The sequence below is a fragment of the Bombina bombina genome, chromosome 10 (assembly GCF_027579735.1).
Source record: "Bombina bombina isolate aBomBom1 chromosome 10, aBomBom1.pri, whole genome shotgun sequence".
NCBI lineage: Eukaryota > Metazoa > Chordata > Amphibia > Anura > Bombinatoridae > Bombina > Bombina bombina.
In genome coordinates, this window is record NC_069508.1 from 148,064,378 (window position 1) to 148,091,325 (window position 26,948).

General features: G+C 37.2%; 1 protein-coding gene across 1 annotated transcript in view; it reads left to right on the forward strand.

Moving 5' to 3' along the window:
- Nucleotides 1-26,948, forward strand: part of WLS (Wnt ligand secretion mediator) — a 102,298-nt gene that overhangs the window by 68,605 nt on the left and 6,745 nt on the right. The window contains exons 4-11 of the mRNA XM_053693372.1: nucleotides 247-408; nucleotides 6,206-6,342; nucleotides 7,526-7,694; nucleotides 14,594-14,691; nucleotides 17,739-17,802; nucleotides 20,926-21,069; nucleotides 23,243-23,326; nucleotides 24,737-24,905. Of these exons, the coding sequence (XP_053549347.1) occupies nucleotides 247-408; nucleotides 6,206-6,342; nucleotides 7,526-7,694; nucleotides 14,594-14,691; nucleotides 17,739-17,802; nucleotides 20,926-21,069; nucleotides 23,243-23,326; nucleotides 24,737-24,905 (1,027 nt within the window). The remainder of the gene's footprint in view (nucleotides 1-246; nucleotides 409-6,205; nucleotides 6,343-7,525; nucleotides 7,695-14,593; nucleotides 14,692-17,738; nucleotides 17,803-20,925; nucleotides 21,070-23,242; nucleotides 23,327-24,736; nucleotides 24,906-26,948) is intronic.

The following is a 26,948-nucleotide window of genomic DNA, read 5'->3' on the forward strand; positions in this document are numbered from 1 at the left end:
TCTCTATGTCTACACACAACAGACAATACTGAAAAGAAAAAGCAAATAAATGTAAAAGAAGTATTAACAATCTAATACACCCCAGAGGGTAAAACAAATCATTGTGAACATAACAAATTGGAGAAAAATGTACAGTATGATGTCCCTTTAATTGGTTGGAAAGAGCAGACTGTCTGTACCTAAATGTCACCTCTTCTATTAATTGCATCTGATGTAAACATTCTTTTTGCTTTCTTTTTGTTACAGACGCAAGACAATGAAGGGCGCTTTTATGACTGCGATGTTGTTCCGCTTTTAGAGCTAGGAAGTGTGGCGCATAAATACTACCTCCTTAATATCAGACTCCCTGTGCATGATCAGAAGAATATCAATAGAGGTATCGGAGATATAAGGGACCTGCATGTTGTGGTAAGATGGAGAATTCATTAAAAAAACATAATACAATTCTCAAACCGGAATCATTTTTTTTTTTATAAATGTAATTTTAAGTGTTGTTATAAACAAAGCTTTGTTTTTCAAATGGTTCTTTAAAGGGACATTAAAGGGATAGAATGGACAACATTTAAATGTGCATAGGTGCATTACAAGTTGAAATAAAAGCATTTGTGCAATATACTTCTAGTAAAAGCTATTACTGTTTTTCAGTGGCATATGAACATATCCTGTGAGGGTCTGTGCACCAATATTGGAACGGCATGCCTGCTGAGATTGCTGGGGCTTTGTGTATTGCTTCTGTAAAGACTTCATTTGTGTCATACAAGCCACAGCTGACTCTGATAAGGTGTGGTGTTTTAATACTGGTGCATGGGCCCTCACAGCATATTTGTGTATGCTAGAAGCATTTTTGCTAATAGCATATTTTTGCATTATGCTTCTACTTCAAATTGAAATGTCCCCATGCACATTTCAGTTTTAAGGTGAATAGATCTCCCAGACTCCAATTTGTGAGTGTATGTGTGTTTGTGTGTATATATGTGTATGTATGTGTGTGTGTGTGTATATATGTTTATATGTGTGTATGTATGTATATATCTGTATATATTTGTGTATATATATATATATATGTATGTATGTGTATATATGTTTATATGTGTGTATGTATGTATATATCTGTATATATTTGTGTGTATATATATATATATATATATGTATGTATGTGTATATATGTTTATATGTGTGTATGTATGTATATATCTGTATATATTTGTGTATATATATATGTATGTATGTGTATATATGTTTATATGTGTGTATGTATATATCTGTATATATTTGTGTATATATATATGTATGTATGTGTATATATGTTTATATGTGTGTATGTATGTATATATCTGTATATATTTGTGTATATATATGTATGTATGTGTATATATGTTTATATGTGTGTATGTATGTATATATTTGTGTATATATATATGTATGTATGTGTATATATGTTTATATGTGTGTGTATATACAGTATCTCACAAAAGTGACTACACCCCTCACATTTTTGTAAATATTTTATTATATCTTTTCATGTGACAACACTGAAGAAATGACACTTTGCTACAATGTAAAGTAGTGAGTGTACAGTCTGTATAACAGTGTAAATTTGCTGTCCCCTCAAAATAACTCAACACTGCGGCCCAGTCTCCGAAGGGAGGGGATTATGCTCTACTTCAGTATGTCACAGTACATGTTGGCATTCATGGTTCCCTCAATGAACTGTAGCACCCCAGTGCCGTCAGCACTCATGCAGGCCCAGACCACGACACTCCCACCACAAAGCTTGACTGTAGGCAAGACACACTTGTCTTTGTACTCCTCACCTGGTTGCCGCCACCCACGCTTGACACCAACTGAACCAAAAAAGTTTATCTTGGTCTCATCGGCCCACAGGACATGGTTCCAGTAATCCATGTCCTTAGTCTGCTTGTCTTCAGCAAACTGTTTGCGGGCTTTCTTGTGCATCATCTTTATTCTGGGACGATAGCCATGCAGACCAATTTGATGCAGTGTGCGGCGTATGGTCTGAGCACTGACAGGCTGACCCCCCACCCCTTCAACCTCTGCAGCAATTCTGGCAGCACTCATACGTATATTTCCCCAAAAAAAACATTTGGAAATGAAGCTGAGCATTTGCACTCAACTTCTTTGGTCGACCATGGCGAGGCCTGTTCTGAGTGGAACCTGTCTTGTGAAACTGCTGTATGGTCTTGCCCACCGTGCTGCAGCTCAGTTTCAGGGTCTTGGCAATCTTCCTATAGCCTAGGCCATGTTTATGTAGAGCAACAATTCTTTATTTCAGATCCTCAGAGAGTTCTTTGCTATGAGTTGCCATGTTGAACTTCCAGTGACCAGTATGAGAGAGTGTAAGAGCGATTACACCAAATTTAACACACCTGCTCCCCATTCACACCTGAGACCTTGTAACACTAACGAGTCACATGACACTGGGGAGGGAAAATGGCTAATTGGGCCCAATTTGGTTATTTCCACTTAGGGGTGTACTCACTTTTGTTGCCAACGGTTTAGACATTAATGGCTGTGTGTTGAGTTATTTTGAGGGGACAGCAAATTTACACTGTTATACAGGCTGTACACTTTACATTGTAGCAAAGTATAAGTAATAAAATATTTACAAAAATGTGAGGGGTGTACTCACTTTTGTGAGATTATATATATATATATATATATATATATATATATATATATATATATATATTTATTTATTTATTTATTTTTCAACAGTTACTGCCTCTCTGTTCCTACAATATGTACAGGGAGAGTGGCGGATTTAAAAAAAATTAGCATTAAAAATTGTATGCACAATATACAGGTGAAACTCGAAAAATTAGAATATCGTGCAAAAGTTAATTTATTTCACTAATGCAACTTAAAATGTGAAACTAATATATGAGATAGACTCATTACATGTAAAGCAAGATCGTTCAAGCCATGATTTGTCATAATTGTAATGATTATGGCTTTCAGCTCATGGAAACCTCAAATCCACAATCTCAGAAAATTAGAATATTGTGAAAAGGTGCAATATTCTAGGCTCAAAGTGTCCCACTTTAATCAGTTAATTAAGCCATAACACCTGCAAAGGGTTCCTGAGCCTTTAAATGGTCTCTCAGTCTGGTTCAGTAGGAATCAGAATCATGGGAAAGACTGCTGACCTGACAGTTGTGCAGAAAACCATCATTGACACCCTCCATAAGGAGGGAAAGCCTCAAAAGGTAATCGCAAAAGAAGTTGGATGTTCCCAAAGTGCTGTATCAAAGCACATTAATAGAAAACTATGTGGAAGGGAAAAGTGTGGAAGAAAAAAAGTGCACAAGCAGCAGGGATGACCACAGCCTGGAGAGGATTGTCAGGAAAAGGCCATTCAAAAGTGTTGGGGACTTTCACAAGGAGTGGACTGAGGCTGGAGTCAGTGCATCAAGAGCTACCACACACAGACGGATCCTGGGCATGGGCTTCAAATATCGTATTCCTTATGTCAAGCTACTCCTGAACAACAAACAACGTCAGAAGGGTCTTCCCTGGGCTAAAGAAAAACAGACCTGGTCTGTTGCTCAGTGGTCCAAAGTCCTCTCTTCTGATGAGAGCAAAGTTTACATCTCATTTGGAAACCAAGGACCCAGAGTATGGAGGAAGAATGGAGAGGCACACACTGCAAGATGCTTGAAGTCCGGTGTGAAGTTTCCACAGTCTGTGTTGATTTGGGGAGCCATGTCATCTGCTGGTGTTAGTCCACTGTGCTTCATTAAGTCCAGGGTCAATGCAGCCGTCTACCAGGAGATTTTGGAGCACTTTATTCTTTCTTCCTCTATGGGGATGCTGACTTCATTTTCCAGCAGGACTTGGCACCTGTCCACACTGCCAAAAGCACCAAACCCTGGTTCAATGACCGTGGGATTACTGTCCTTGATTGGCCAGCAAACTCGCCTGACCTGAACCCCATAGAGAATCTATGGGGCATTGCCAAGAGAAAGATGAGTAAGTACTGAATACATACAGTATGCATGCTTATACTTTTCAGAGGTCCGATATTGTTCTATGTACAATCCTTGTTTTATTGATTGCAGGTAATATTCTAATTTTCTGAGATTGTGGATTTGGGGTTTTCATGAGGAGCTGTAAGCCATAATCATCACAATTATGACAAATCACGGCTTGAACTACCTTGCTTTGCATGTATTCTCTCATATATTAGTTTCACCTTTTAAGTTGCATTAGTGAAATAAATGAACTTTTGCACATATTCTAATTTTTCGAGTTTCACCTGTATATTATTAAAGGGACAGTTTACCCTATTTTGTTCCTTTTTAATTTGTTCCCAGTGATACATTTTTCCAGTTGGAGTGTATTAAAGTACCACTAAACACGGTAGAATAGCATACTCAGTAAACACATAATTAAAAAGACAATGCAAAAGCACTTAGTTTGAATTTAAAATGAGTAGATTTCTTCATGACACATTTTTAAAGTTAGTTCTATTTTACCTCCCACTTCACCATGTGATAGCCATTAGCCAATCACAAAATGCATATACGTATAGTCTGAATCTTGCAAATGCCCAGTAGGAGCTGGTGCCTCAGAAACTGTGCATATAAAAAGATTGTGCATATTTAGATTAGGGTTGCACCGATACTGGTATCGGTACTTATACCATGTACTTGCACCAGTACTTGTACTCGTGAAAATGCACCGATACTTAAACCAATACTTCCAGATCTTAGATATCACCCATACGCCATCTTGTGATGTTTTTTCAAACTTCATGTTCCAATTTCATTTTAAGCTGGAATGGAGACTTAACTAAAAATTGTTCACTTGTTCTGCCAATAAAAATTGCTGTTATTTGTATTATTGTATGTCTGAGAGCAGTGCTCGAAAAGCTGCTACTATACAACTGGAAGCCTACCTGGGAGAGCTCACTGTACCTTATTCAGACAAACCCCTGAAGTACTGGGCAGTTAATAAACTAAGATTTAATGGCCCAAAAATATTTTTCTGCCCCATGCAGTTGTGTGGAAAGTGAAAGACTGGTCAGCTTAGCGTCAAACGTCCTTACTGATAAAAGAAACAGACTTATAGCTGAACATGCAGAGATGCTTCTGTTCCTTAAAAAGAACTTGCCACTAACTTTTTAAAAATGTTTTCTAATTTCTAGATTGCTTGTTATAGTGCTAGTTCTCATCTTGCACAATTATGCTCAAAACATACTGTACTCTGAGGAACATCATTAGCGCATATAATTTCAGGAAGTGTGTTCATAGGACATATTAAGTTAATTCCTATGAACACTCATCCTACAATTATAGCACTAGATTTAGATTACATTTGATTGATAAGCTTTACCAATGCTCTGTTCTCATTTCCAACTCCATAGACTTTAATGGAGTTGGACATGTAATGAGAGCATTGGTAAAGCTTACCAGTCAATGTAATCTGTCCCATAGTGTTGTTCCCCATGATTAAACAGTGCACTGTTATATTTTTAACTGTATTGCATTTTTGGTTGGTTGTGATTTTACATTTGTTATGTATTGTTGTTGTTATTAATATATTTGATGGTAATATTTTTATTTATAAACTTGTTCTGTGAAATTTCAGAGTTTTTACAACTTTGTGTCAACAAGCAAATAAAACAGTTTTTATTTCATAATGTCTTTTGTGTTACAGTTCTTCATAATTATAAAGAAGCTATCTTAAATCATTAGTCTGTATTGTGCTTGAGAAACTGTCACATGACATTAAAAAAAGTATTGGTAATTGGTATCTGCGAATATTTGAAAAAAAAAAAGTATCGGTACTTGTACTCGGTCTTAAAAAAATGGTGTCGGTGCAACCCTAATTTAGATAAAGGAAGTGTACTTTTTAATCTAGTTGTGCCATTCTAATACCACACACTCCAGCTTTACCCACTTCAAAAGTAATAAAAAAATTTTGAGCTAACAGTTTGAACTGTTCTCCAATCAGTGCTCTATTCCTATGACACTTTTATTGTAGGTAGAGCACTGATTGGAAGTGTGCGGCGGGATCGTGCAGTACTAGAATGGCACGACTAGATTAAAAAGTAAGTTATAGCGCATCTTCATTACAAGTGATCAAATAAAGTTCATCTAAAATATCAGTAACATTCAGGATCTGATTATAAAAAGGAGAATGTTTGCAATCATTTTAAATTGCCCAAATGTTTTCCTTTCAGACTATTTTCCAGAATGGCGGTTTTACGAAGGTTTGGTTTGCTATGAAAACATTCCTGACTCCAAGTATCCTGATCATTATGATTTGGTACTGGAGGAGAATAACAATAATGACCCGCTCCCCTGTTCTTCTGGAAAAGTAAGTCTTGCTCCATAAGATGTGTAGTAATCTAGAAGCCTCTCAGCTTCACTATATTTACACTGAATACTGCATGTACAAAACAAAAGTATATTGGAAAGTTTTTTTTAAATTGCATGCTGTATTTGAATCATGAAAGAACAAAATGTAGGTTTCATGTCCCTTAATCATACTTTTTTTCTATGTGATTAGTTTTTTTACTATGAATGTTTTCTTCTATGCTATTTATGCATTATAAAGTAGAGGGAAGCATGTGGATACTTATTCATGTAGTCCATATGACAGTTGCCTAAGCTTATCACTAAAATATCAGGGCTTGACAAATCACAAAAGACAGGGAACTACAAATCATTACATTTTAATTCTGGATCTTAAAGGGATAGTCATCATTACATAGGTCTTCTTTGCTCTAATGCAGTCTCAGAGGCAAACATCTAAAATACGTTTGTTAAAATATTTAAATTCAGTATTCTTTTTTTAGCTTCAATTTACCTTTTGAAGTTAGTCTTCAGAATATGTGGTGTGCTCAGGGCATGTATGTTAGCTTCACTCAACCAGTTACAGAGCATACTACAAGGGAAATATAGGGGTGAGTGGTCATCTTTATTGGCAGAACTGCTCACTCATAATTTAAAATAACAGCGTCCAGAAGATCACCATCTGAATATCAATTTAAAGGTACATTTTTAGCTAAATAATTACAAAATATTACAATTTCAAGTGTCTTCTTATAGTTTATTGCCCTTGAGGATTGCATTATTACAAATAATAGTTAATGGGACAGTTAACATTGCATAAACCTCTGTATTATTCTACACCAGTGGTTCTCAAGTACCCTTTACAGGCCAGGTTTTACATGATATCTGTACCGGAGCACAGGTGAAATAATCAACAGATCAGTAACCATGGTTACTAACCTGCTCTCACTCATCAACAAATTATTTCACCTGTTCGTTAGTTCAGATATCATAAAAATTTGGTCTGTTAGGGGTAATTAAAAACCGTGGTTTAGAATCACTGTTCTACACTACACTATATACTGTATGATCATTCACTGGCTCCTAAAAAATCGTCCTGTGATTAATTGGATTATCTTTACATTCTTCTAGATTTCAATATAACCCACACATTCTAAGCTTGGCAGTATAAACAAAAACTAATCATTCACCTTCTTGATTTTTAGAGTCATTTTTGCTTTGGGCATCTCAATGACTTTTATTAATATTCCTGTTGAGTGGTTTTCCATTGGGTTTAACTGGACCTGGATGTTATTGTTCGGAGATATCCGGCAAGGTATCTTCTATGCAATGCTGCTATCGTTTTGGATCATCTTCTGTGGAGAACACATGATGGTAGGCCTATGTGACAAAATTATTGTGTATATATTTTGTTAAATAAAGTTTTGTTCAGAATAAGTAGCACCAAACTATTTAGTGCATTTTAACTGCAAATGTAGAAATTGTTCCTTTTGTATAATTTACTTTGCACAAAAATATTACTTTTCTGCTGATGCTCAGGTCTCCCAAGAGTGTTTGAACTAAGCATAAACATATACATGTGCACCAATAAGCCTCTCATGCACAGGTACCTACTGTATTGTGGGCCTGTAAATCCCCTTTATATAATACTGCATGCAGTATACTACTGTTCCAAAGTGTTAGCCAGGTGTGAAAAAATGCTGTAAAAATAAGAATGCTTTTAAAAATATAAATGTCAGGTTTTTTTTAAATCAATTAACCCCTTCACTACCGAGACTTTCAGAGAAAAACTTGCCCAAAATACCGGATTATATTAGTAGACAACCCAAGGTATTGATCTAGGCCCATTTTGGTATATTTCATGCCACCATTTCACCGCAAAATGCAATCAAATAAACAAAAGTTAATTTTTTCACAAACTTTGGGGTTTTCACTGAAATTATTTACATACTGCTTGTGCAATCATGGCACAAATGGTTGAAAAATCATCTCTGGGATCCCCTTTGCTTTAAATAGCAGACATATATGGCTTTGCCATTGCTTTTCGGTAATTAGAAGGCCACTATTTGCAGCTGCGCAGCACACTTCTATTATTCTCCACAGTAAAAGGGTTAATTAGGAGGTCTGTAAGGTTAATTTTAGCTTTAATGTAGAGATTACCCTCTCACCTGACACTTCCCTCCACCTGATCCCTCCCTGATCCCTCTCAAACAGCTCTCTTCCTTCCCCACCCCACCCACTAAAACTTTTTTTGTTTTTATTCTGCAGTGTAGGATCGCCCTAACCCTCCAACCTCCCTTATACCCCCCTCAAACAGCTCTCTAAACCTCCCCTGCCCTAGCTATTGTCGCCATTTTAGGTACTGGCAGCTGTCTGTCAGTACCTGTAAACCCCTTTATTTTCTTTTTTCTTTTTTTTCTTCTGTAGTCTAGTGGTCCCACCCCCCTCCCCCGATCGCCATTTAGTACCACACCCCGCACCCCAAACCCCTTTTCTGCAGTGTAGTTGCCCTATTCCTCCCTGTCCCACACCTCCCGCCCGCACCAGCAGAAGATCGTTACAGACGGTGACACACCTAGTATCACTGTCAGTTATGATCAGGGATACTCCGAGAGTGCTGGAGCTTCCTGAAGCGAAGACGAATATATACGTCTTGCAGTACAACAGGCCATATTAGGTTAGGGGGTTAACTAAATACAACGGGAGTAAACTGAAGAAAAATATCAATATTTGGTGTGACCACCCTTTGCCTTCAAAACAGCATCAATTCTTCTAGGTACACTTGCACTCAGTTTTTAAGGCACTCTGCAAGTAGGTTGTTCCAAACATCTTGGAGAACTAACCAGAATTCTTCCATGGATTTAGGCAGCCTCAATTGCTTCTGTCTCTTCATGTAATCCCAGACAGACTTGATGTTGAGATCTGAGTTCTGTTACTTCTAGGAATCCTTGTTCGTCTTTATGCTGAAGGTAATTCTTAATGACTGGCTGCATGTTTGGGGTCGTTGTCATGCTACAGAATAAATTTGGGCCCAATCAGATGCCTCCCGGATGGCATAGCATTATAGACAATATCTGCCTGTACTTCCCAGAATTGAGGAGACCATTAATTCTGCCCATTTGCATCAATGTAGCCCCAATTTTGCAAGGAACCCTCCACCATGCTTCACTGTTGCCTGCAGACACTCATTCTTGTACAGCTTTCCAGCCCTTCTGTGAAAAAAAACTGCCTTCTGCTACAGCTATATATTTAACATTTTGACAAATCGGACTTCCGGTGGACGAAGCTACAGAGCGGCAGCAAATGTCTGCAGCGCTCCACGTTGAGCTGTACTAGAAAACGGGTCAATGCGCAACAACCTCTGTGTATAGTTGGAATACCTGAATCAATTTGTAACAAATATTTGCTGGAGTTTGTTGCTCTAACCCTGCCTAAACTGCTGGACATGAATAAGGACAATGTACCTCTGGATGTCGAATGTGCATACAAGCTGGGCCCAGAAAATACCCTTAAGCCCTAAGCCGCATCAAGTCATCTTTAAACTTCTCAACTACCAAGAAAAACTAACGCTACTATGTGCTTACAGATTGAAAAAAAGATTTATCATATGAATGCAACAAGCTGCTTAACTTCTAGGACTTTTCGGCAGAAGTGGGTAGAAGAGAGAGGACTTTGCTCCTCTATGCAGTCAATTATACACTCAAAGCTGACAGGTGTCACTACTTTACCCAGCGAAGCTCACACTCCATACAGCCTATGGACCCAAATTATTTATGTCCTCTCCAGGCCCTGCAAGCCTACCTGGACACTGAGCATAAGAAAGATGATGGCTGACCATATTACACACTCTTACGGTGTTTTCTAGCTTGTCCCTGGTATTGATCCTTTATGGCGGCGTTGGCTGTCTTGCCATTTTGGCGTCCTATTGTTATAACTATTGTTGTATTGTTATATATTTGTTTACATACTTTATTTACTGATTTTGTTTATTTTTATTTTTCTCCTCTTTTTTTTTTTGTCAGAAAGCAATCATTTTGCCTGTGGCCACACTCCAAGTCCCTTTATATTACCACTAACTGTGAGTTTATCTATATCCCAACATACACATTTGCTTAAAACCTTAGACCCCACACAGACAACCAGATGACCAATTTAACCTGAACATTGATAACTGAACCTGCCCTCCCTGGTACTACGTACTCCAACCTCCTATGAGCTCCCTTGACCCCCCAACACATTTGGAAACATGAGTAATAGTCTCCTGGAACATAGGAGGGATTACTTCCTCTGCCAAACGCAACAGGATTCTTCATCATTTACAATCTATACATACAGACATAGCCCTTCTATAGAAAAAAAAAAAAAAAAAAAAAAAAATATATATATATAGACTAACTGCCCAAGAACATGAGAAATTAAATACACATTCAGTGGGACAGATCTTATACTCCCCTTCGGAGGGCAGGAAAAAGGTGTAGCGATTTTTATATGCAAAGGCCTCCCCATCACTTTAACGGAACCTTTAATAGATACACTAGGCAGATGCATCTTTCTTAATTTAACATTAACTACTTCTGTGTAGACCCTAGGCAACATCTATGGGCCCAACACTCTATAACGCATTTCTGTCAGGACACCCAAGCTAAACTATTAGGATATTCTGAAGCCCCCTTGTTAATAGGTGGAGATTTCATCCTGACCCAGGCCCTTCCTTTAGACAGCTACAGAAACCCAACAACCCACACACACTCTAGACTTCCTCCACGTACCTATGGTTTGCTTGCTTCCCCCTGGTTCCAGACTATACTTGCTTGTCCAAAACGCACCACACTCTATCTAGTATAGACTATTTTCTAGTCTCTCCCACTATGACTGTTCATATCCCGAAAACTGAGATTTCACCAGTAACCATATTGGATCACGCCCCTATCTGGTTGATACTTCAACTTACCCCACAGAAACTCTCCACAAAGAACCTGGAGGTATCCTACATACGTATCTCCTAATACTGCTTTCCAGAAACAACTTAAGACCCAATGGAATGACTATACCATTACTAATGAATAGCAGAGGGCAAACACAGACCTATTCTGGCATTCCTCTAAGGCGGTCATGCGGGGCCAAGTCACCTCATATACAGCCCGACTCTGCAACTCATCCCAATTTTTAACTAAGCTGATGAACGATTATAACACTTAGTTTCAATCTCCGACTAAGGCCAACAGACAGGTTTTCTAGGAATTAAAACAGGAGCGAGATTCCTTCCTGCAATAGCAGAATGCCTTCTTCCATGTGCACAGACAAGGCCGTTTCTATAGGCATGGTAACAAAACCGGGAAATTGATAGCCAGAACAGTTAAAACCATTACACCAAAATCCATAATTACCGCAATTCAATCTACTACCGGTCTAAAGTCTGACACCACGGATATTCTATCTGAGTTGGCAGCCTGTTACCAATCCCTTTATAAAAGTCAACCTGTAGCTAGAGATAAACAGAGCTTCTGGGGTAGCATTCGTGTTCCTAAACTAACTGACAACCACCGCAGCTTCTTAAATGTCCCAATACAACCATCAGAAGTTTCTAAGGCTATCCAATCTTGTAAGTTAGGCAAGGCAGTGGGACCAGACAAGATACCTATAGAATATTACAAGATTCTAAAACCTGAGGTCTCCCCAGTGCTAGAAAACTTATTTACTGACTACTTGATAGGAGCACCTATCTCCAGCAGAACTTGTACTGAAACCCACATATGTGTTATTCCTAAATCTGATCGAGACCCCACTCTGCCCTCCTCCTACAGGCCCATCTCGCTACTAAATAATGATTACAAGATATACACCAAGATATTGGCAGATTGCTTAGCAACTTTAATGGGACAAATAATGATGATCAAACACGCTTTATATAGTCTTGTACTTCTGCTAGAAACATTCGGAGAACGCTAGCTTTGATAAACCACTATTGGCAGGGCAGGCAGGGAACTCCACCACAACCCTTTCCAGATGCCTGCCTCCTAGCGGTAGACACTGAGAAGGTGTTTGACAGAATTGAATGGGAGCACTTATATACTTCTCTAGAAAACTTCGGATTCATGGGAAATTTTCTCCAATCCATTTGCAATTTTTACAACCACCCCACAACATCCCTGATTATCAATAGGAGGGTCTCCCCCTTGTTAACTCTAGAGAGAGGAACTAGGCAGGGCTGCCCCTTTTCCCCCTATTGTTCGATGTGGTCTTAGAACCCCTGGCCTGCTCCATCAGGCAGAATTGTCCTGGCTTCAAGATAGGAGAACACATACTACACTTGTCTTTATATGCTAAAAATCTCCTACTTTATTTTTCCGACCCAGAAATAGAAATTTCCCATCTTTTAAACATCTTCCTCTTTGCGTCTTTTTCAGGATACAAAATAAATGTTGATAAATCGGAGGTGACCTGGCTCCTTGTCACCTATGGTCTTTCTTTAGCTCAGTTTGGTCTTAAAGTTAAGGATGGCTCTTTTAAATACGTAGGCATCACCTTACATGCGAACCCAAACCTCATAAATTATTCAAATTTTGCACATAGCATAAAAGAAATCACAAATTTATTTAAAAACTGGAACAGTCTCCCAATTTCTCTCGCAGGAAGGATAAGTCTAGTTAAAATGGGAGCCCTACCTAAAATATTATATCCTCTACAAATGTTACCCCTCCTGCTCTCCCATCCTGATACACAAACCCTCATATCTAGCATAACACAATTCATCTGGAAGGGAAAAAAAAGAGAAGCAGTGCTCTTAAATTGGCATTGCCCAACATACTGTGGTACAACTGGGCTACACTGGTGAAACTGGTCGTGGATTGGTTCACGGATACCAATTTTTTCAGTTACCCCCATCTAGAAAACAAGCTCCTGTCACACCACCATCCTGCATTTCTCCCACACAGCACACTCTTGTCCCTACCACCTTCCATAATTCAAAATATCTTGTTTCGGTATCCTTTGAGAGCCTGGCCCAGGTTGTGCAGACTGTGGGGCATTCCACAACACTTTAGTATATACTTGCCCCTTACGGGTAACCCGGATTTCCTTTCCGGCACTTTCAACTCTTGTATTTCCGCAGTGGAAAGCAAAAGACATTACTAACGTCTTGCACCCACTGAACCGTACCACCCACCAATTGCTCTCTTTTCAAGAAATAAGAGATAGATACAATTTACCAGCTAGGGATACCTTTGCTTACTTCGAAAGCAGACACTATGTCCAGGCACTCATAACACAGGGATTAGACTGTTGGTCCATTACTAATACTACCTCCATATGTACGCTAGCCCACCAAGGAATACACGCCATCACCCCTATTTACTCCCTTATTACTGTACACCATGAACCTGCCTCCATGAAATGTATTGAGGACAAATGAAAAAACATTCTAGAGAATGAAAACGTTACTGACAACTTACACAAGAGTTTTTCAAGGGTCTGTAAAGTGACACTGTCAGCAAGCCTGAGGGAGTCTCAGACTACATTAATGCACTTAACATACATTACGCCACACTTAGGCAGCAAGTGGGTTAATGCTCAAGACATTTGCAATAAATGCCAATTTGCCTCTCCTGACATTACCCACCTACTGTGGCGTTGCCCCAAATTACAGAGATACTGGGGGAAAATCTCTTATCTTTCCAAGATCTGTAAATATCACATAATATTAACGGTGAACCAAATCTTTTTTCTAGAACAAGATCGCATTAAAAGGGGATCTAGTTTTTTTTATACACATGGTGATTCTACTGGCCAGAGAACTTATATTCAGGTTTTGAATACATAACAGACCCCTCCCATTTTTTCTTGTCCAGACTGCCGTACACTCACAACTGCTGACAGAACAGGCTGACGTGAAAGCAGATGTTGACAAGAGAATATCTAGATCCATAACTTAATGGGAACCATATCTACTAAGCTGGTCTATAAATGTGAGGAACACAATTTTAGCTACCTTTCACAATAGCACATGATCAATTGATGATCATTAGCATGTGTTTAGTATAATTGTTTAGTCATGAACCTGACTATATGCCTATAAAATCCCCGACTCTGCACAAGTGTACCTAGAAGAATTGATGCTGTTTTGAAGGCAAAGGGTGGTCACACCAAATATTGATTTGATTTAGATTTTTCTTTTGTTCACTCAGTTTGCATTTAGTTAAGGTCTACTGTACTCAAATTTACTAATAGAAAATGCAAGCTTTAACTGCCTTACCTTATGTTCTTTTTCTGTATAGGATCAAACTGATAGAAATCGCATCTCTGTCTACTGGAAGCAAGTTGGTCCCATTGCCTTTGGGTCTTGTTGCCTCTTTATATTTGATATGTGTGAAAGGTAAGAACTGGATTTTTTATTTAATTACCATTTTTACTCTGTTATGATTTGTAGGTTTGGAATTAGACCACACCATAGCAGGAGCTTGATATGAATCAGCAGGGGCAGTATCTAATTAAGCTTCCATGTGGCTAGACTGACCAGCACACATTGCATATTCAAACCCTTTCAATCAACATTCACATAGTGGATGATTGGGAAGCAGATGTGCTCAATTTTCACAGAGCCCATCCTAAAGACAATTTACATAAATGTTCTTAAATTGGAACTTTAAAGCTCTGGTCCGTGCCTCCAATTTTCATGTGGCCTTTACAAACCAGCCGTTCCCATGATTATTTTGAATTTTTTTTTACTAGTTCACTTCCAGTCTTTTAATCAGAAGGTAGCATTCATATAAATAAGTGTTCAGTGTCTCCTGTCTTGTCGTTCTAACATACAGAGCTTTCCTTAATTTTTCATGTTCTGCTGCAATTCAACATCTACCTATGTTGGAGATCTTGCACTTCCTATTCTAGTTTTGACAGTAGGAATAAGTATAATGGTTATTTATTTGTAAGGTGTATTCCATTCTTGCTGATTTTTATCTCAGGTGTTAGTAAGGTCCAATAAGACCCTTTTCCAGTTTTAATCTATTAGGCACAATTTTCAGGATAACCTCAGACTGTGATAATACATCAGGTATTGGGTTTCTAAACTACTCCTGTTCTGTTCAAGTTATCCTAAAGCTCTTAAAAGGTAGTTTTGCACCCTAAAAATCTCCCTTTTTTTTTTAAACCAACATTTGCAAAAAAAAATTTTATAAGAGCAAATAATTGTAAATAGATTAATGGATATCGAAGGCTTTCCAAAACTTTCTGGGCATTTAGGGGGTTAAGTCTGATATTGAGTGCTGGTAGATACAGTGTTATTACAGGGAGGGGTTCCATGGTGGGCTATTTTGTATGATGGTGCCTTAATAAATCAGAGTCTATGATGTAAGAAAGCAAAAAAAATTAAATGGACATAGTCAAAATTAAACCTCCATGATTCAAACAGGGCATACAATTTAAAAAAAATAAAAATAAGTTCCATCTTATTTTAGTCTCATATTTCTCTTAGTATCTTTTGTTGAAATGTATCTACTTTCCATGTGAAGATATTGAGGTAAGCTCAGAAGTGTGCCACATGTCTTTCGCACTATGTAGCAGCTGTGAAACCATGTTTTCTAAAAATGCACAACTAGTACTTGAGACGTTCCTGAGCCTACCTCAGTATGCTGTCATGGAATAGAAAGTTTCAACAAATTGTACTGAGAAGAAAAGGGGAATGTATAGTAGAAGTAAACTGTATATTTTATTTAATGATGCTCTATCAAAATCACGACGGTTATTAAATGTTCTTTCACGTACCATTAATGTTTAAACGGAAAGTGGCAAGAGGATGAAGCAATTATTTTTTTCTAAAGATAAGTACCTTATTCCCTGCATTTACTTATTATTAAATGGGTGTAGTAAACCAGTGTTTCTCAACTGTGGTCCTCAAGTACCCCCAACAGTCCTGGTTTCATTATCGCTGAACTAGAGCACAGGTGAAATATTTAGCTGATGGATGAGAGCAGATTGGTTACTGATCAGGTGATTACTTCACATGTGCACTGGTTCAGCTATAATGAAAACAAGGCCTGTTGGGGGTATTTGAGGACTGTGGTTGAGAAACACTGCAGTAAACCACAGAAGTTCATGGCAACATGGGCAAAAATGAGGTTTATGGTGAATTGTATTTGGAGCTTCACACTTTTCTTTAAGGTTTGATTTGATGTTTCTATATCAGTTAATTTGTTTAAAAAAATACTGCAGACAGTAACATAGAAACATAGAATTTGATGGTAGATACAAACCAAAAAGGCTCATAAAGTCTACCCATAGTACGTTGCTTATTTCCTAGGGTAACCTTATGCATGTTACAGGCATTTTTTAATTCCTTTACAGTCTGTGTGTTTACCACCTCTATTGGAAGTTTATTCCTGAATCTGCTACCCTCTAACTTAAGATTGTGACCCCTTGTTTTGGTATTCAAGGAGGAGAATGCGAGCATCGAACCTGCTACCACTCGCATGCACTCTACTGTTTGAGCTGATTTTTTTTTTCTGTGGAAATTGCTTTCACTTTGTTGCCACTTCATATAGTTGAAGGTTAAGGTGGAGAAATGCGGGCATCGATCCCGCTACCACTCACATGCTACGCGAGCACTCTACTGGTTTTTCTGATTTTCCCGGCGCTTCTCACAATGCTCTTCCATCTTTTGACACAATTTGGGTTTAGATTTGTTATGATCATGTAAGATTTTTTTTTCCCCCTTCTAAATCTTTATAGTAAGACACAATATAACACAGATATTTCCTTGTTTGTGCCAGCACCCATTGTCACATCTCTGCTGGATTTTTATTGCTGTGTTCCTATGTTTTATTTCATTAAAGGGTTATGATAAAGAATGCTATTTTATTAGACTTTTCAATGTACAATTCTGTTATCAATTTTACTTTGTTCTCTTTGTATCCTTTGTTTTATGCTCAGGAGTGGCGATGCACTACTGGGAGCTAGCTGTTAATTGATGATTATGCACATATGCCTTTTGTCATTGGCTTACCCAGATGCTTTCAGACAAGTCCCAGTAGTGCATTGCTGCTCTGGAGATAACTTTTTAACTCTGGAGATAACTTTAACTATATGTTTAATCCATTTGCACACAGTTATTTGAAAGTAATAGTGCAATAATAAGATGCTAAATCACAATAGAGCATTTTCTTTTTGCACTTTTGTGTCCCTTACAGCTATAATGTGACATGAAAGAAGATGTTGAAATCTGTATAGTTCAATGATATTTTTTTATTTTTGGCTTCAGTCTTTTCACACATTTCAAACTATGTCTCTTTTTGGGAGGTTTCTCTTTTTTTATTGTGTTGTATTGCATGATCCTGAACTTCAGTATTTGCAGACAATTGCCTAAGACCTTTAGAGATCTTTTGTGCCGTGGTTTAATTTCATTTAAATGTATCTTGTTTCCCCTAGGGGCGTACAACTAAAGAATCCATTCTTTAGCATCTGGACGACAGATGTTGGAGCTGATCTTGCCGTATCCTTTTGAGATGGGATAAATTCTTCAACCTGTTTTGGTAATGGTCTGATATAGGTTTAATTACAACTATAAGAGACCTACTACGCAGGTCTAGTTATGGACTTACTGCGACCCTGCAACAGATTGTGTATGTACTGGTGCAGATTTTTTTTAAATTCCGAAATCTACAAACTTCTTCTTAATTTTCAGACTAACCAGCACATTGCATTACTATTAGAGACATATACAGTATTTATATTGTTTTCATTAATTAAAGGGACACTCCAAGTCAAATTTAAACTTTCATGATTCAGATAGGGCATGACATTTTAAACAACTTTCCAATTTACTTTTATCATCAAATTTGGTTTGCTCTCTTTGTATTCTTAGTTGAAGCTATACCTAGGTAGGCTCATATGCTAATTTCTAAGCCGTTGAACCACCTCTTATCTCAGTGTATTTTGACAGTTTTTCACAGTTAAACACTGCTAGTTTGTGTGTCATATAGATAACATTGTGCTCAATCCCCTGGAATTATTTAAGAGTTAGAACTGATTGGCTAAAATGCAAGTCTGTCAAAAGCACTGAGATAAGGGCCAGTCTGCAGACGTTTAGATACAAGGTAATCACAGAGGTAAAAAGTGTATTAATATAACTGTGTTGGTTATGCAATCTGGGGAATGGATAATAAAGGGATTATCTATCTTTTTAAACAATAAACATTCTGGGATAGACTGTCCCTTTAAATATATTACTGAGAAGTAGGTTGATGCATCCAGCATTCCTTTTTACATTTTCATACCGTCCTTTTAGTAGCTGAAAGCGCTTGATCTGGTCTCAGCTGAGCTCTTTCTATTCCCATCAGCAGAGCAAAGGTTACATTTAATGCTAGATTCGTGTAAGCGTATTTGACGTGTTTAATATTTTATTCTCTGTATTCTACCAATGCTGGTTAACAGTTAAAAGGACTTACACTGTCACTGTTTCCTCTTCTGTTCACATTTGGTGACATTCCTTCCCCGCTGCCACCTCCACGACTAGGATGTGTCACTCATATGAATGCCAAGTTATGCTACATTTTCAGAGCTAACCATATACAATAATGTAGTTTTCCACCCAAACACTAAAAAGCAAGAACTTCTCCTGTTAAAGAGATGTATATTATATATTACTAAACTCTGTGGGTGGGGGACTTTAATATCAGAAGTTGCATTCTTTTCAATGTTTATTGGGATCTCTGATGTTAACGTTTCTAGTTTACTTTTATTATCAAATGTGCTTGATTCCTTTGTTAAAGTTTCAGCAATGCACAACTGGGAGCTAGCTGTACACATCTGGTAAGCCAAAAACAAGAGGCACATACTTTATCAGCTAGCTCCCAGTTGTGTACTGCTGCTCCTGAGCCTACCTAGGTATGCTTTTCAGCAAAGGATACCAAGAGAAGGGAGCACAATTATATTATTTAAATTGCATGATCTGTCCTAATTATGAAAGTTTATTTTTTACTTTACTGTCCCTTTTTAAAAAAAAAATCCTAGGTTTTTATTGTTGTGCATTGAATTTTCCTGTGTTTCTTTTATTTTGTATACTGTATATACTGTATTAGGCTACAATGTGTGATTTTGGGATGGTGGTGTGCCGCAGAATTTTTTAATGTAAACAAATGTGCCACGGCAAAAAAAAGGTTGAAAATCACTGCAGTAGATCACTGAATAGACCATTTGCGCAATTTTTTTCCACAGAAAATGTAAACTACCAGTGTCTCCTACTTGAGCAGAGGATTCTGGGTAATGTGCAAATAGGCTCCACAGTGCCCCTTCAGATATCTGTTTTAAACACGGATTCCTTCAAGCCAATGCAATGTTGCGCCTAAGCAGCTAAAACTTAGCATTGATTTGAGGGTACAGCAAGAAAAATTACATATTAATATGAATGGAAAAATATTTGTAGTTTACCAGTCAGGGGAAAATGACTAAGAAAAAATTACAAAATATTAATGTAATGTATCTGGGGTTCGGTTATTTAAAAGCCAGGAAATTCTAAACTTCTACTCTAACCCATGGGAGATTTGTTTTGTGTGGGGCATCTAAATTCACCTGTATTAGTAAATGTTTTCACATCTGACCGCACTTTAAGACAGCGTATCATTGACATCACACTTTGCATGACATATTACACCATTAATTATTGCTTTAATAAAATATAAATACTGAGGTAGTAATTTAGCATTTATAAAGTTAGCTGGGTGATTTTGGAAGATGTTGGTTTCCATCTACATTATACATTTGTTTATTATTCATATTTTGACTTCAATAAATTGTGAATAATTTTAAAGAACATGAAACCCAATTTTTTTTCTTTCATGATTCCTATAGAGCATGCAATTGTAAGCATCTTTCTAATTTACTTCTGTTATATAATTTGCTTTGTTCTTTAAGTATCGTATGTTGAAAAGCACACCTAGGAAGGCTCAGGAGCTGTGAGCTAGCTGCTGATTGGTTGCTGCACATATATGCCTGTTGTCATTGGTTTACCAACTTGTTCAGATAGCTTTAAATAGTGCATTGCTGCTCCTTCAATAAAAGGATACTGAGAGAATGAAGCAAAATTGATTACAGAAGTAAATTGTAAAGTTGTTTAAAAATGCATGCTCTATTTGTATCCTGAAATAAGTTTTTTGAGGTTTCATATCCCTTTAATGTATAATTAGCAATTTCTGTTGAACATTTGTTATTAATAAAAGCTTCTGCTGAAAGAGTACATAGTCTATCTAGATACAAAATAAGTACCTCTCAACATTTACTGGAGGCCAGGCAATTTGTAGTTATAGCCCACAGGTGGCTTTTTTTTGGGGGGGGGGGGGTACAGCAGATATTTTATGGGTGGTTTAGACATGCAGTTGGCAGACCCAGAGTTGGGGGCGTGTCCTGTGTTCTATTGCTTGGACAGTCCTGAAAAACTAGGCTATTTTCCCTGTCCAGAAATGCTGTGAGTGCAATATGTAAACAGTTTTTAAATTTTTATGATCTTTTCTTATTTGACATTTCTCTCAGTGAGCAAGTAAATGGTGTACAATCATATGGTTTAGGTGATGTTCTTGCCAGAAAATGATTAAATAGCTTCTTAACCTGCAATCCTCAGATGGCTTTTATTATTGTGGCTGGAATTTGTGCCTGTCTGTATTTCCTGTTTCTGTGTTTTATGGTATTTCAAGTCTTCAGAAACATAAGTGGCAAACAGTCGTCAATACCAGCAATGACCAAGGCGCGCAGACTTCATTATCAGGTAAGTGCGTGTTTCCGCTTTTGTAGTTGGAGAACAAACAGTTATCATTCTGTCATAAGACACAAATAATAGCTCTAGATTTAATCATTGATGCACTTTCTAAAATATGTTGATATTTATGTTTTAATGTATATTACTAAAATGCTTATATAGACAACCACTTAAATATTTGAACCTCCCTCTCTTGAGAAAACATGAAGTAAAATGTTTAAAGGGACACTAAACCCAAATTTTTTCTTTTATGATTCCGATAGAGCATGCAATTTTAAGCAACTTTCTAATTTACTCCTATTATCATTTTTTCTTTGTTCTCTTGCTATCTTTATTTGAAATGCAGAGATGTAAGATTTTTGGTTCAGCACCTGGGTAACAATTGCTGATTGGTAGCTAAAAATGTGGGGTTTATATCCCTTTAATGTGAATGTGCCATATTGTTACCATATATAACACCCAGTATTGGAAGAAACATTTTTTAGATTTTTTTTTAATTACTGAAACACAAAATATTGTAACAAATTTCTTACTAAAAATAGTTTTTCCCTAATATCAAAAGATTGTCAAGAGATTTCTTGAAGACCTTATGTACTCAAATGAATTTCTAAAATGGCAAAAGTATTAACGTAAAGCAACCTTTGAAGAGAAACTGCTCAGCATTTTAAACACAAAAATGACCGTTCCACTCTCTCTTTAAAGATTGAGGGGAATAACTAAAACACTGCAACAACTCAAAGCACTTAAAAAAGAACACACCTACAAAATACATATATACAAATTGTAACACTGACATCTAGTGGAGAAAAAGTGTACATTTCCAAAATTATTCCTAGAACACAATCGTAAAATAAAATTACATTGTGCCTCTATAATTACAGTTTCACTGACACCATTGCCCCTGCATGTTCTTTGGTTTCTATCCCACCAGTATAGATATGATCTTATGAGACTGTGAGAAAACCATATTTATAATAATAATTTCCTCAAAGTAGAAACAAGCCGGCCTGCACTGCTTGGCACAAACTTGGTTCCTGTCTATGCCTAGGCCTCATTGTAATTTTGTAACCACCCCTTCAGACCTCTGTGAGATTTATCCTATCAACACCAGAACTCAGGGGCGTATTATGGACTAGACCAATAAGGCCGGTGCCTAGAGCAGCAGATTTGGGAGGGACAGCACATCTGTCCTATCCTCTCTCTAAAAGCCAGCACACAGTACAATCCCTCCCTCAACTCCCTCCCTTCTTTCCCTCAACTCCCTCCCTTTCTCCCTTCTTACACTACTTTATTTCCCTCACCACTTTTCTCTCTTTTTTCTCTCTCTCTCCCCCCTTCTCGCTCGCTCTCTCCCCCCTCTCTCTCTCTCTTGCTCTCTCTCCCCCCTCTCTCTCTCTCTCTTGCTCTCTCCCCCTCTCTCTCTTTCTTGCTCTCGCTCTCGCTCTCTCTCTCTTGCTCTCTCTCTCTCTCTCTTCTCTCTCTTTCTCTCTCTTTCTCTCTTCTCTCTCTTCTCTCTCTTTCTCCCTCTTTTTCTCTCTCTTCTCTCTTCTCTTTCTCTCTCTCTTCTCTCTCTCTCTTTCTCTCTCTTCTCTCTCTCTCCTCTCTTCTCTCTCTCGTATGAGATGAGTACACACTGACCAAAAAAAAATATTAAGTGGAAAAAAGGCCTAAAACCTTTGCGGGGGCAGCAGAATTTTGAGTGCCTAGGGCAGCACAAAACATAAATACGCCACTGCCAGAACTCTAAACTTATTGCAGGATATACATATTTTCTGAGTTTTACCCTGCTTTCTCTCCTACAGCTTTTTCTGTCACAAATGGAAAACTAGGAACTGTGTAGCCCTGCTCCTGCAAACCATGCCCACATATACAACCCGTGACACACCCCATTCATCACCCACTGGACACCAACAACTTCAGCCACAGGTCTCCCTGTCTAAGCCCAAGCCTCCCAGTCCTGTATTATATTTGGGATAGTTTGTGAGTTTTACTGCTCAAATAGTAAACTTCCATACACAAATCATCACTTATGGTTCTACCTCAAAAAAAGTTGTCAATAATTATAGATCTGTATTTTCTATTATTGGTTATACATTTAGTACTTATCTCTAGGTTTCTACAAGTAAAGCATATAATATATATCATGTATAACCTTGTGAAATTATATTTTCTTTATTAACAGGGATTGATATTTCGGTTCAAGTTTTTGATGATCATTACATTGGCTTGTGCAGCATTAACAGTTATTTTTTTCATTACAACTCAAGTAAGTTCTTGCTAACTTGTTAATTACGACATTTATTTTATTTTCATACTTTAGATTTTACAAAAATCCTTTATATGATCCATATGTTTTATAAAGCATCAAAGGAGACTTCTAGGGTTAAACACAGAAACAAAGGCACTTACCTGGCACGTTCTCCTTCCTGTTTATTTAAAGGATTACTTTCTGTTATAATTTTTAAGCTAAACAACTAACATATTCAAGTTAATAAACATTAATTAAAACCTACTGACCTATATTTTCTCCAAAACGGAGTTTCATAACGTTCTAAAAGTTATATCTTTTATTCGCCGATGATGTCACGTTATCCTGCCCACTATTTTCAGCACTGCATGTTCAAAATACTTAAACCAGTAACTTTGTATTTAAAGCGCCATTTTGAAACCTAGGTATTGTAAACGGATTGGTACAGAGCAAAGGATACCCACGGAGTGGGTTTGGAAAACAATTAAATTTGCAGACAAGATTTCTGATATACGGTAGAGATATGTTAATGAAATGCTATTGATAAAAAGTGTATTTGGGGTAGTTAGTTAGTAACAGGCATAGAAAATATTTACTTACAGTGGCCCTTTAAGGACTGGATTGTAATTGGAAGAGTAGCACTTATGCCTTTCTGGAGGGGGCATAGGAGCAAGCTCGATTTATGACTTTGGCAATGTTTTTAACTTCGTAGCAGGGTTAAATGGACATGAAACACTTTGATACTATAAAATAAAGTATTAAATTATGCAGAGTAAGTAAAATTAGCAACATAGTTTCATTAAATTTTGCCCCATTTTCCTGTAATTTTATGGCTGAAAATTGGAAGTGTACGCTGCTGACATAAGAAGTCTAACCATGCTACATATATGTCACTAACCAGCTTCAGCAGACGACTCTGCAAATTAAGCATTTTATATAAATATAATCCAAAGTATTTCATGTCCCATTAAGGCTCAATTATTTTAAGCATTTTTCAATGTACTTACATTATCAAATTTACTTCATTCTCTTGGTATCCTAAAGTATACCTATGTAGGTTCAGGATCAGCAATGCACTCCTGGGAGATAACTGGTGATTGGTTGCTACACTCATCTCTTGTCATTGGTAAGCAAATGTGTTCAGCTAGCTCCCAGGAGTGCATTGCTGCTCCGGAGTGGATTTTAACTGTGTTTAATCCCTTTTCAGGGGTTATATACAATAATAAAAATGTCCCTTCAAGAATAATGTGTGGCATTAATTACCTTACAGCTTGAGGAAGGAGAAGGTTCACCAAAATATCATGTGTTTGTTGTTACTTACTGGATATATAGTGTTATAATAATACAATAAAGAAAAATCTATTTTTAAACTAATGTGCAGTGCTAAATTTGCTACATTTTAAAGCTCAACAAATATCTTTTTTTTAGGTGTCTGATTTTCAGATTTCTGAAGGTAACTGGAAAATAGGTGACTATCCTATTGAACTGAATAGCGCCTTCTTTACTGGGGTCTACGGAATGTGGAATCTTTACGTCTTCGCCCTTATGTTTCTGTACGCTCCTTCACACAAGAATTACGGTGACGAATCTTCAAATGGTAAGAAACGTTGTCTAAATCAATTCATCCATCCATTCATTTTTCCCCTTTATCCCTTCCTTTTGGAAATGCTCAGTTAATATGTCCGTTTACCTCAGACTGGAAGTCACAGCAAACCATTAACATTTTAAGTAAATTGGTTAAAGGGACCTGGAACCCAAAACATTTCTTACATGATTCTTATAGAGAAGGATAACAAGAAAACAACTAAAACATTGATAATAGAAGTAAATTGGAAAGTTGTATAAAATTGTATGTTTCATCTTAATCATGAAAGAAACATTTGGGGTTTTATGCCCTTTAAAGGGACATAAAACCCAACATTTTTCTTTCATGATTTAGATAGAGATTGAGAGATTCAGAAAATGTGCACTTTCAGTAAAGCCATATGAATATTCTTAGCCATCGTTTAACGTAAAAAACTATCAATCTTCATAAAATTTGTCAGGAGATGGATTCCATTTTTATTTGAAGAAAAACGGCGGAAAGTCTAGTATATGTTTCTTCTACATACATAGCACTGTAGCAGTAGAAAACAACTTCATTTGTTGAACGTGTAGATGCTGTTTTCAATACAAGATTGAAATACCTTTTGTATTAATTGTTTAATTATCATATTGTAATAACTTTTTTTTTCTCTTTTTTTTTTATTGAATTTCGAAAGTCTGGTGTTTTGGAAGATGTGCTAATCTTATGTTTCAAATCTGAATTTAGAATATCTGAGATATATAATTTTGGGTACTGGTTTGGAATGCTACACCCCGCACCTTTAAATAAAGCCCTGCCCCTCAGATGGTACTTCAATGTCCCTTTTACCTATGTATTTAACCTTTTGTGTAGGGTTTAAATGTATAGATCATTTTATTATTGCTCTATTTGATGGCATATAACACTGAGGTTTAGACATAGTTATATGCAAGCAATAGGGCAAAAATAAAATGCATAATAACAATTCACCTATTCACAAATTGTCTCAGTCAGCATTTCCCTACGCGTGGACTTTGATTAGGAAAAAAATAATAACAAAGTGTAGTTTTAATGCGTTTATGTGACTCTATATAGAAGGTTTATTTCTGGTTTCATTGACTTTTGATTTCTACATCACTATATACTTCATAGATCAAACAGACTGCTTACATGCTTATTAATTTTATTTCCTTTATGTTTCTGAAATAAAGGTGTCTTTAAAAAAAAAAAAAATAATAATAATTGAGAAACCAAAACTGTGCAGATATGTTTTGTATGTTGCCATGGCAACCCTTTCTTTCATGTAATTAGCAAGAGTCCATGAGCTAGTGACGTATGGGATATACATTCCTACCAGGAGGGGCAAAGTTTCCCAAACCTCAAAATGCCTATAAATACACCCCTCACCACACCCACAATTCAGTTTTTACAAACTTTGCCTCCTATGGAGGTGGTGAAGTAAGTTTGTGCTAGATTCTACGTTGATATGCGCTCCGCAGCAAGTTGGAGCCCGGTTTTCCTCTCAGCGTGCAGTGAATGTCAGAGGGATGTGAGGAGAGTATTGCCTATTTGAATGCAGTGATCTCCTTCTACGGGGTCTATTTCATAGGTTCTCTGTTATCGGTCGTAGAGATTCATCTCTTACCTCCCTTTTCAGATCGACGATATACTCTTATTTATATACCATTACCTCTGCTGATTTTCGTTTCAGTACTGGTTTGGCTTTCTACAAACATGTAGATGAGTGTCCTGGGGTAAGTAAATCTTATTTTCTGTGACACTCTAAGCTATGGTTGGGCACTTTATTTATAAAGTTCTAAATATATGTATTCAAACATTTATTTGCCTTGACTCAGGATGTTCAACATTCCTTATTTTCAGACAGTCAGTTTCATATTTGGGATAATGCATTTGAATCAATCTTTTTTTCTTACCTAAAAAATTTGACTCTTTTTTTCCCTGTGGGCTGTTAGGCTCGCGGGGGCTGAAAATGCTTCATTTTATTGCGTCATTCTTGGCGCAGACTTTTTTGGCTCAAAAAATCTTTTCTGTTTCCAGCGTCATACGTGTCGCCGG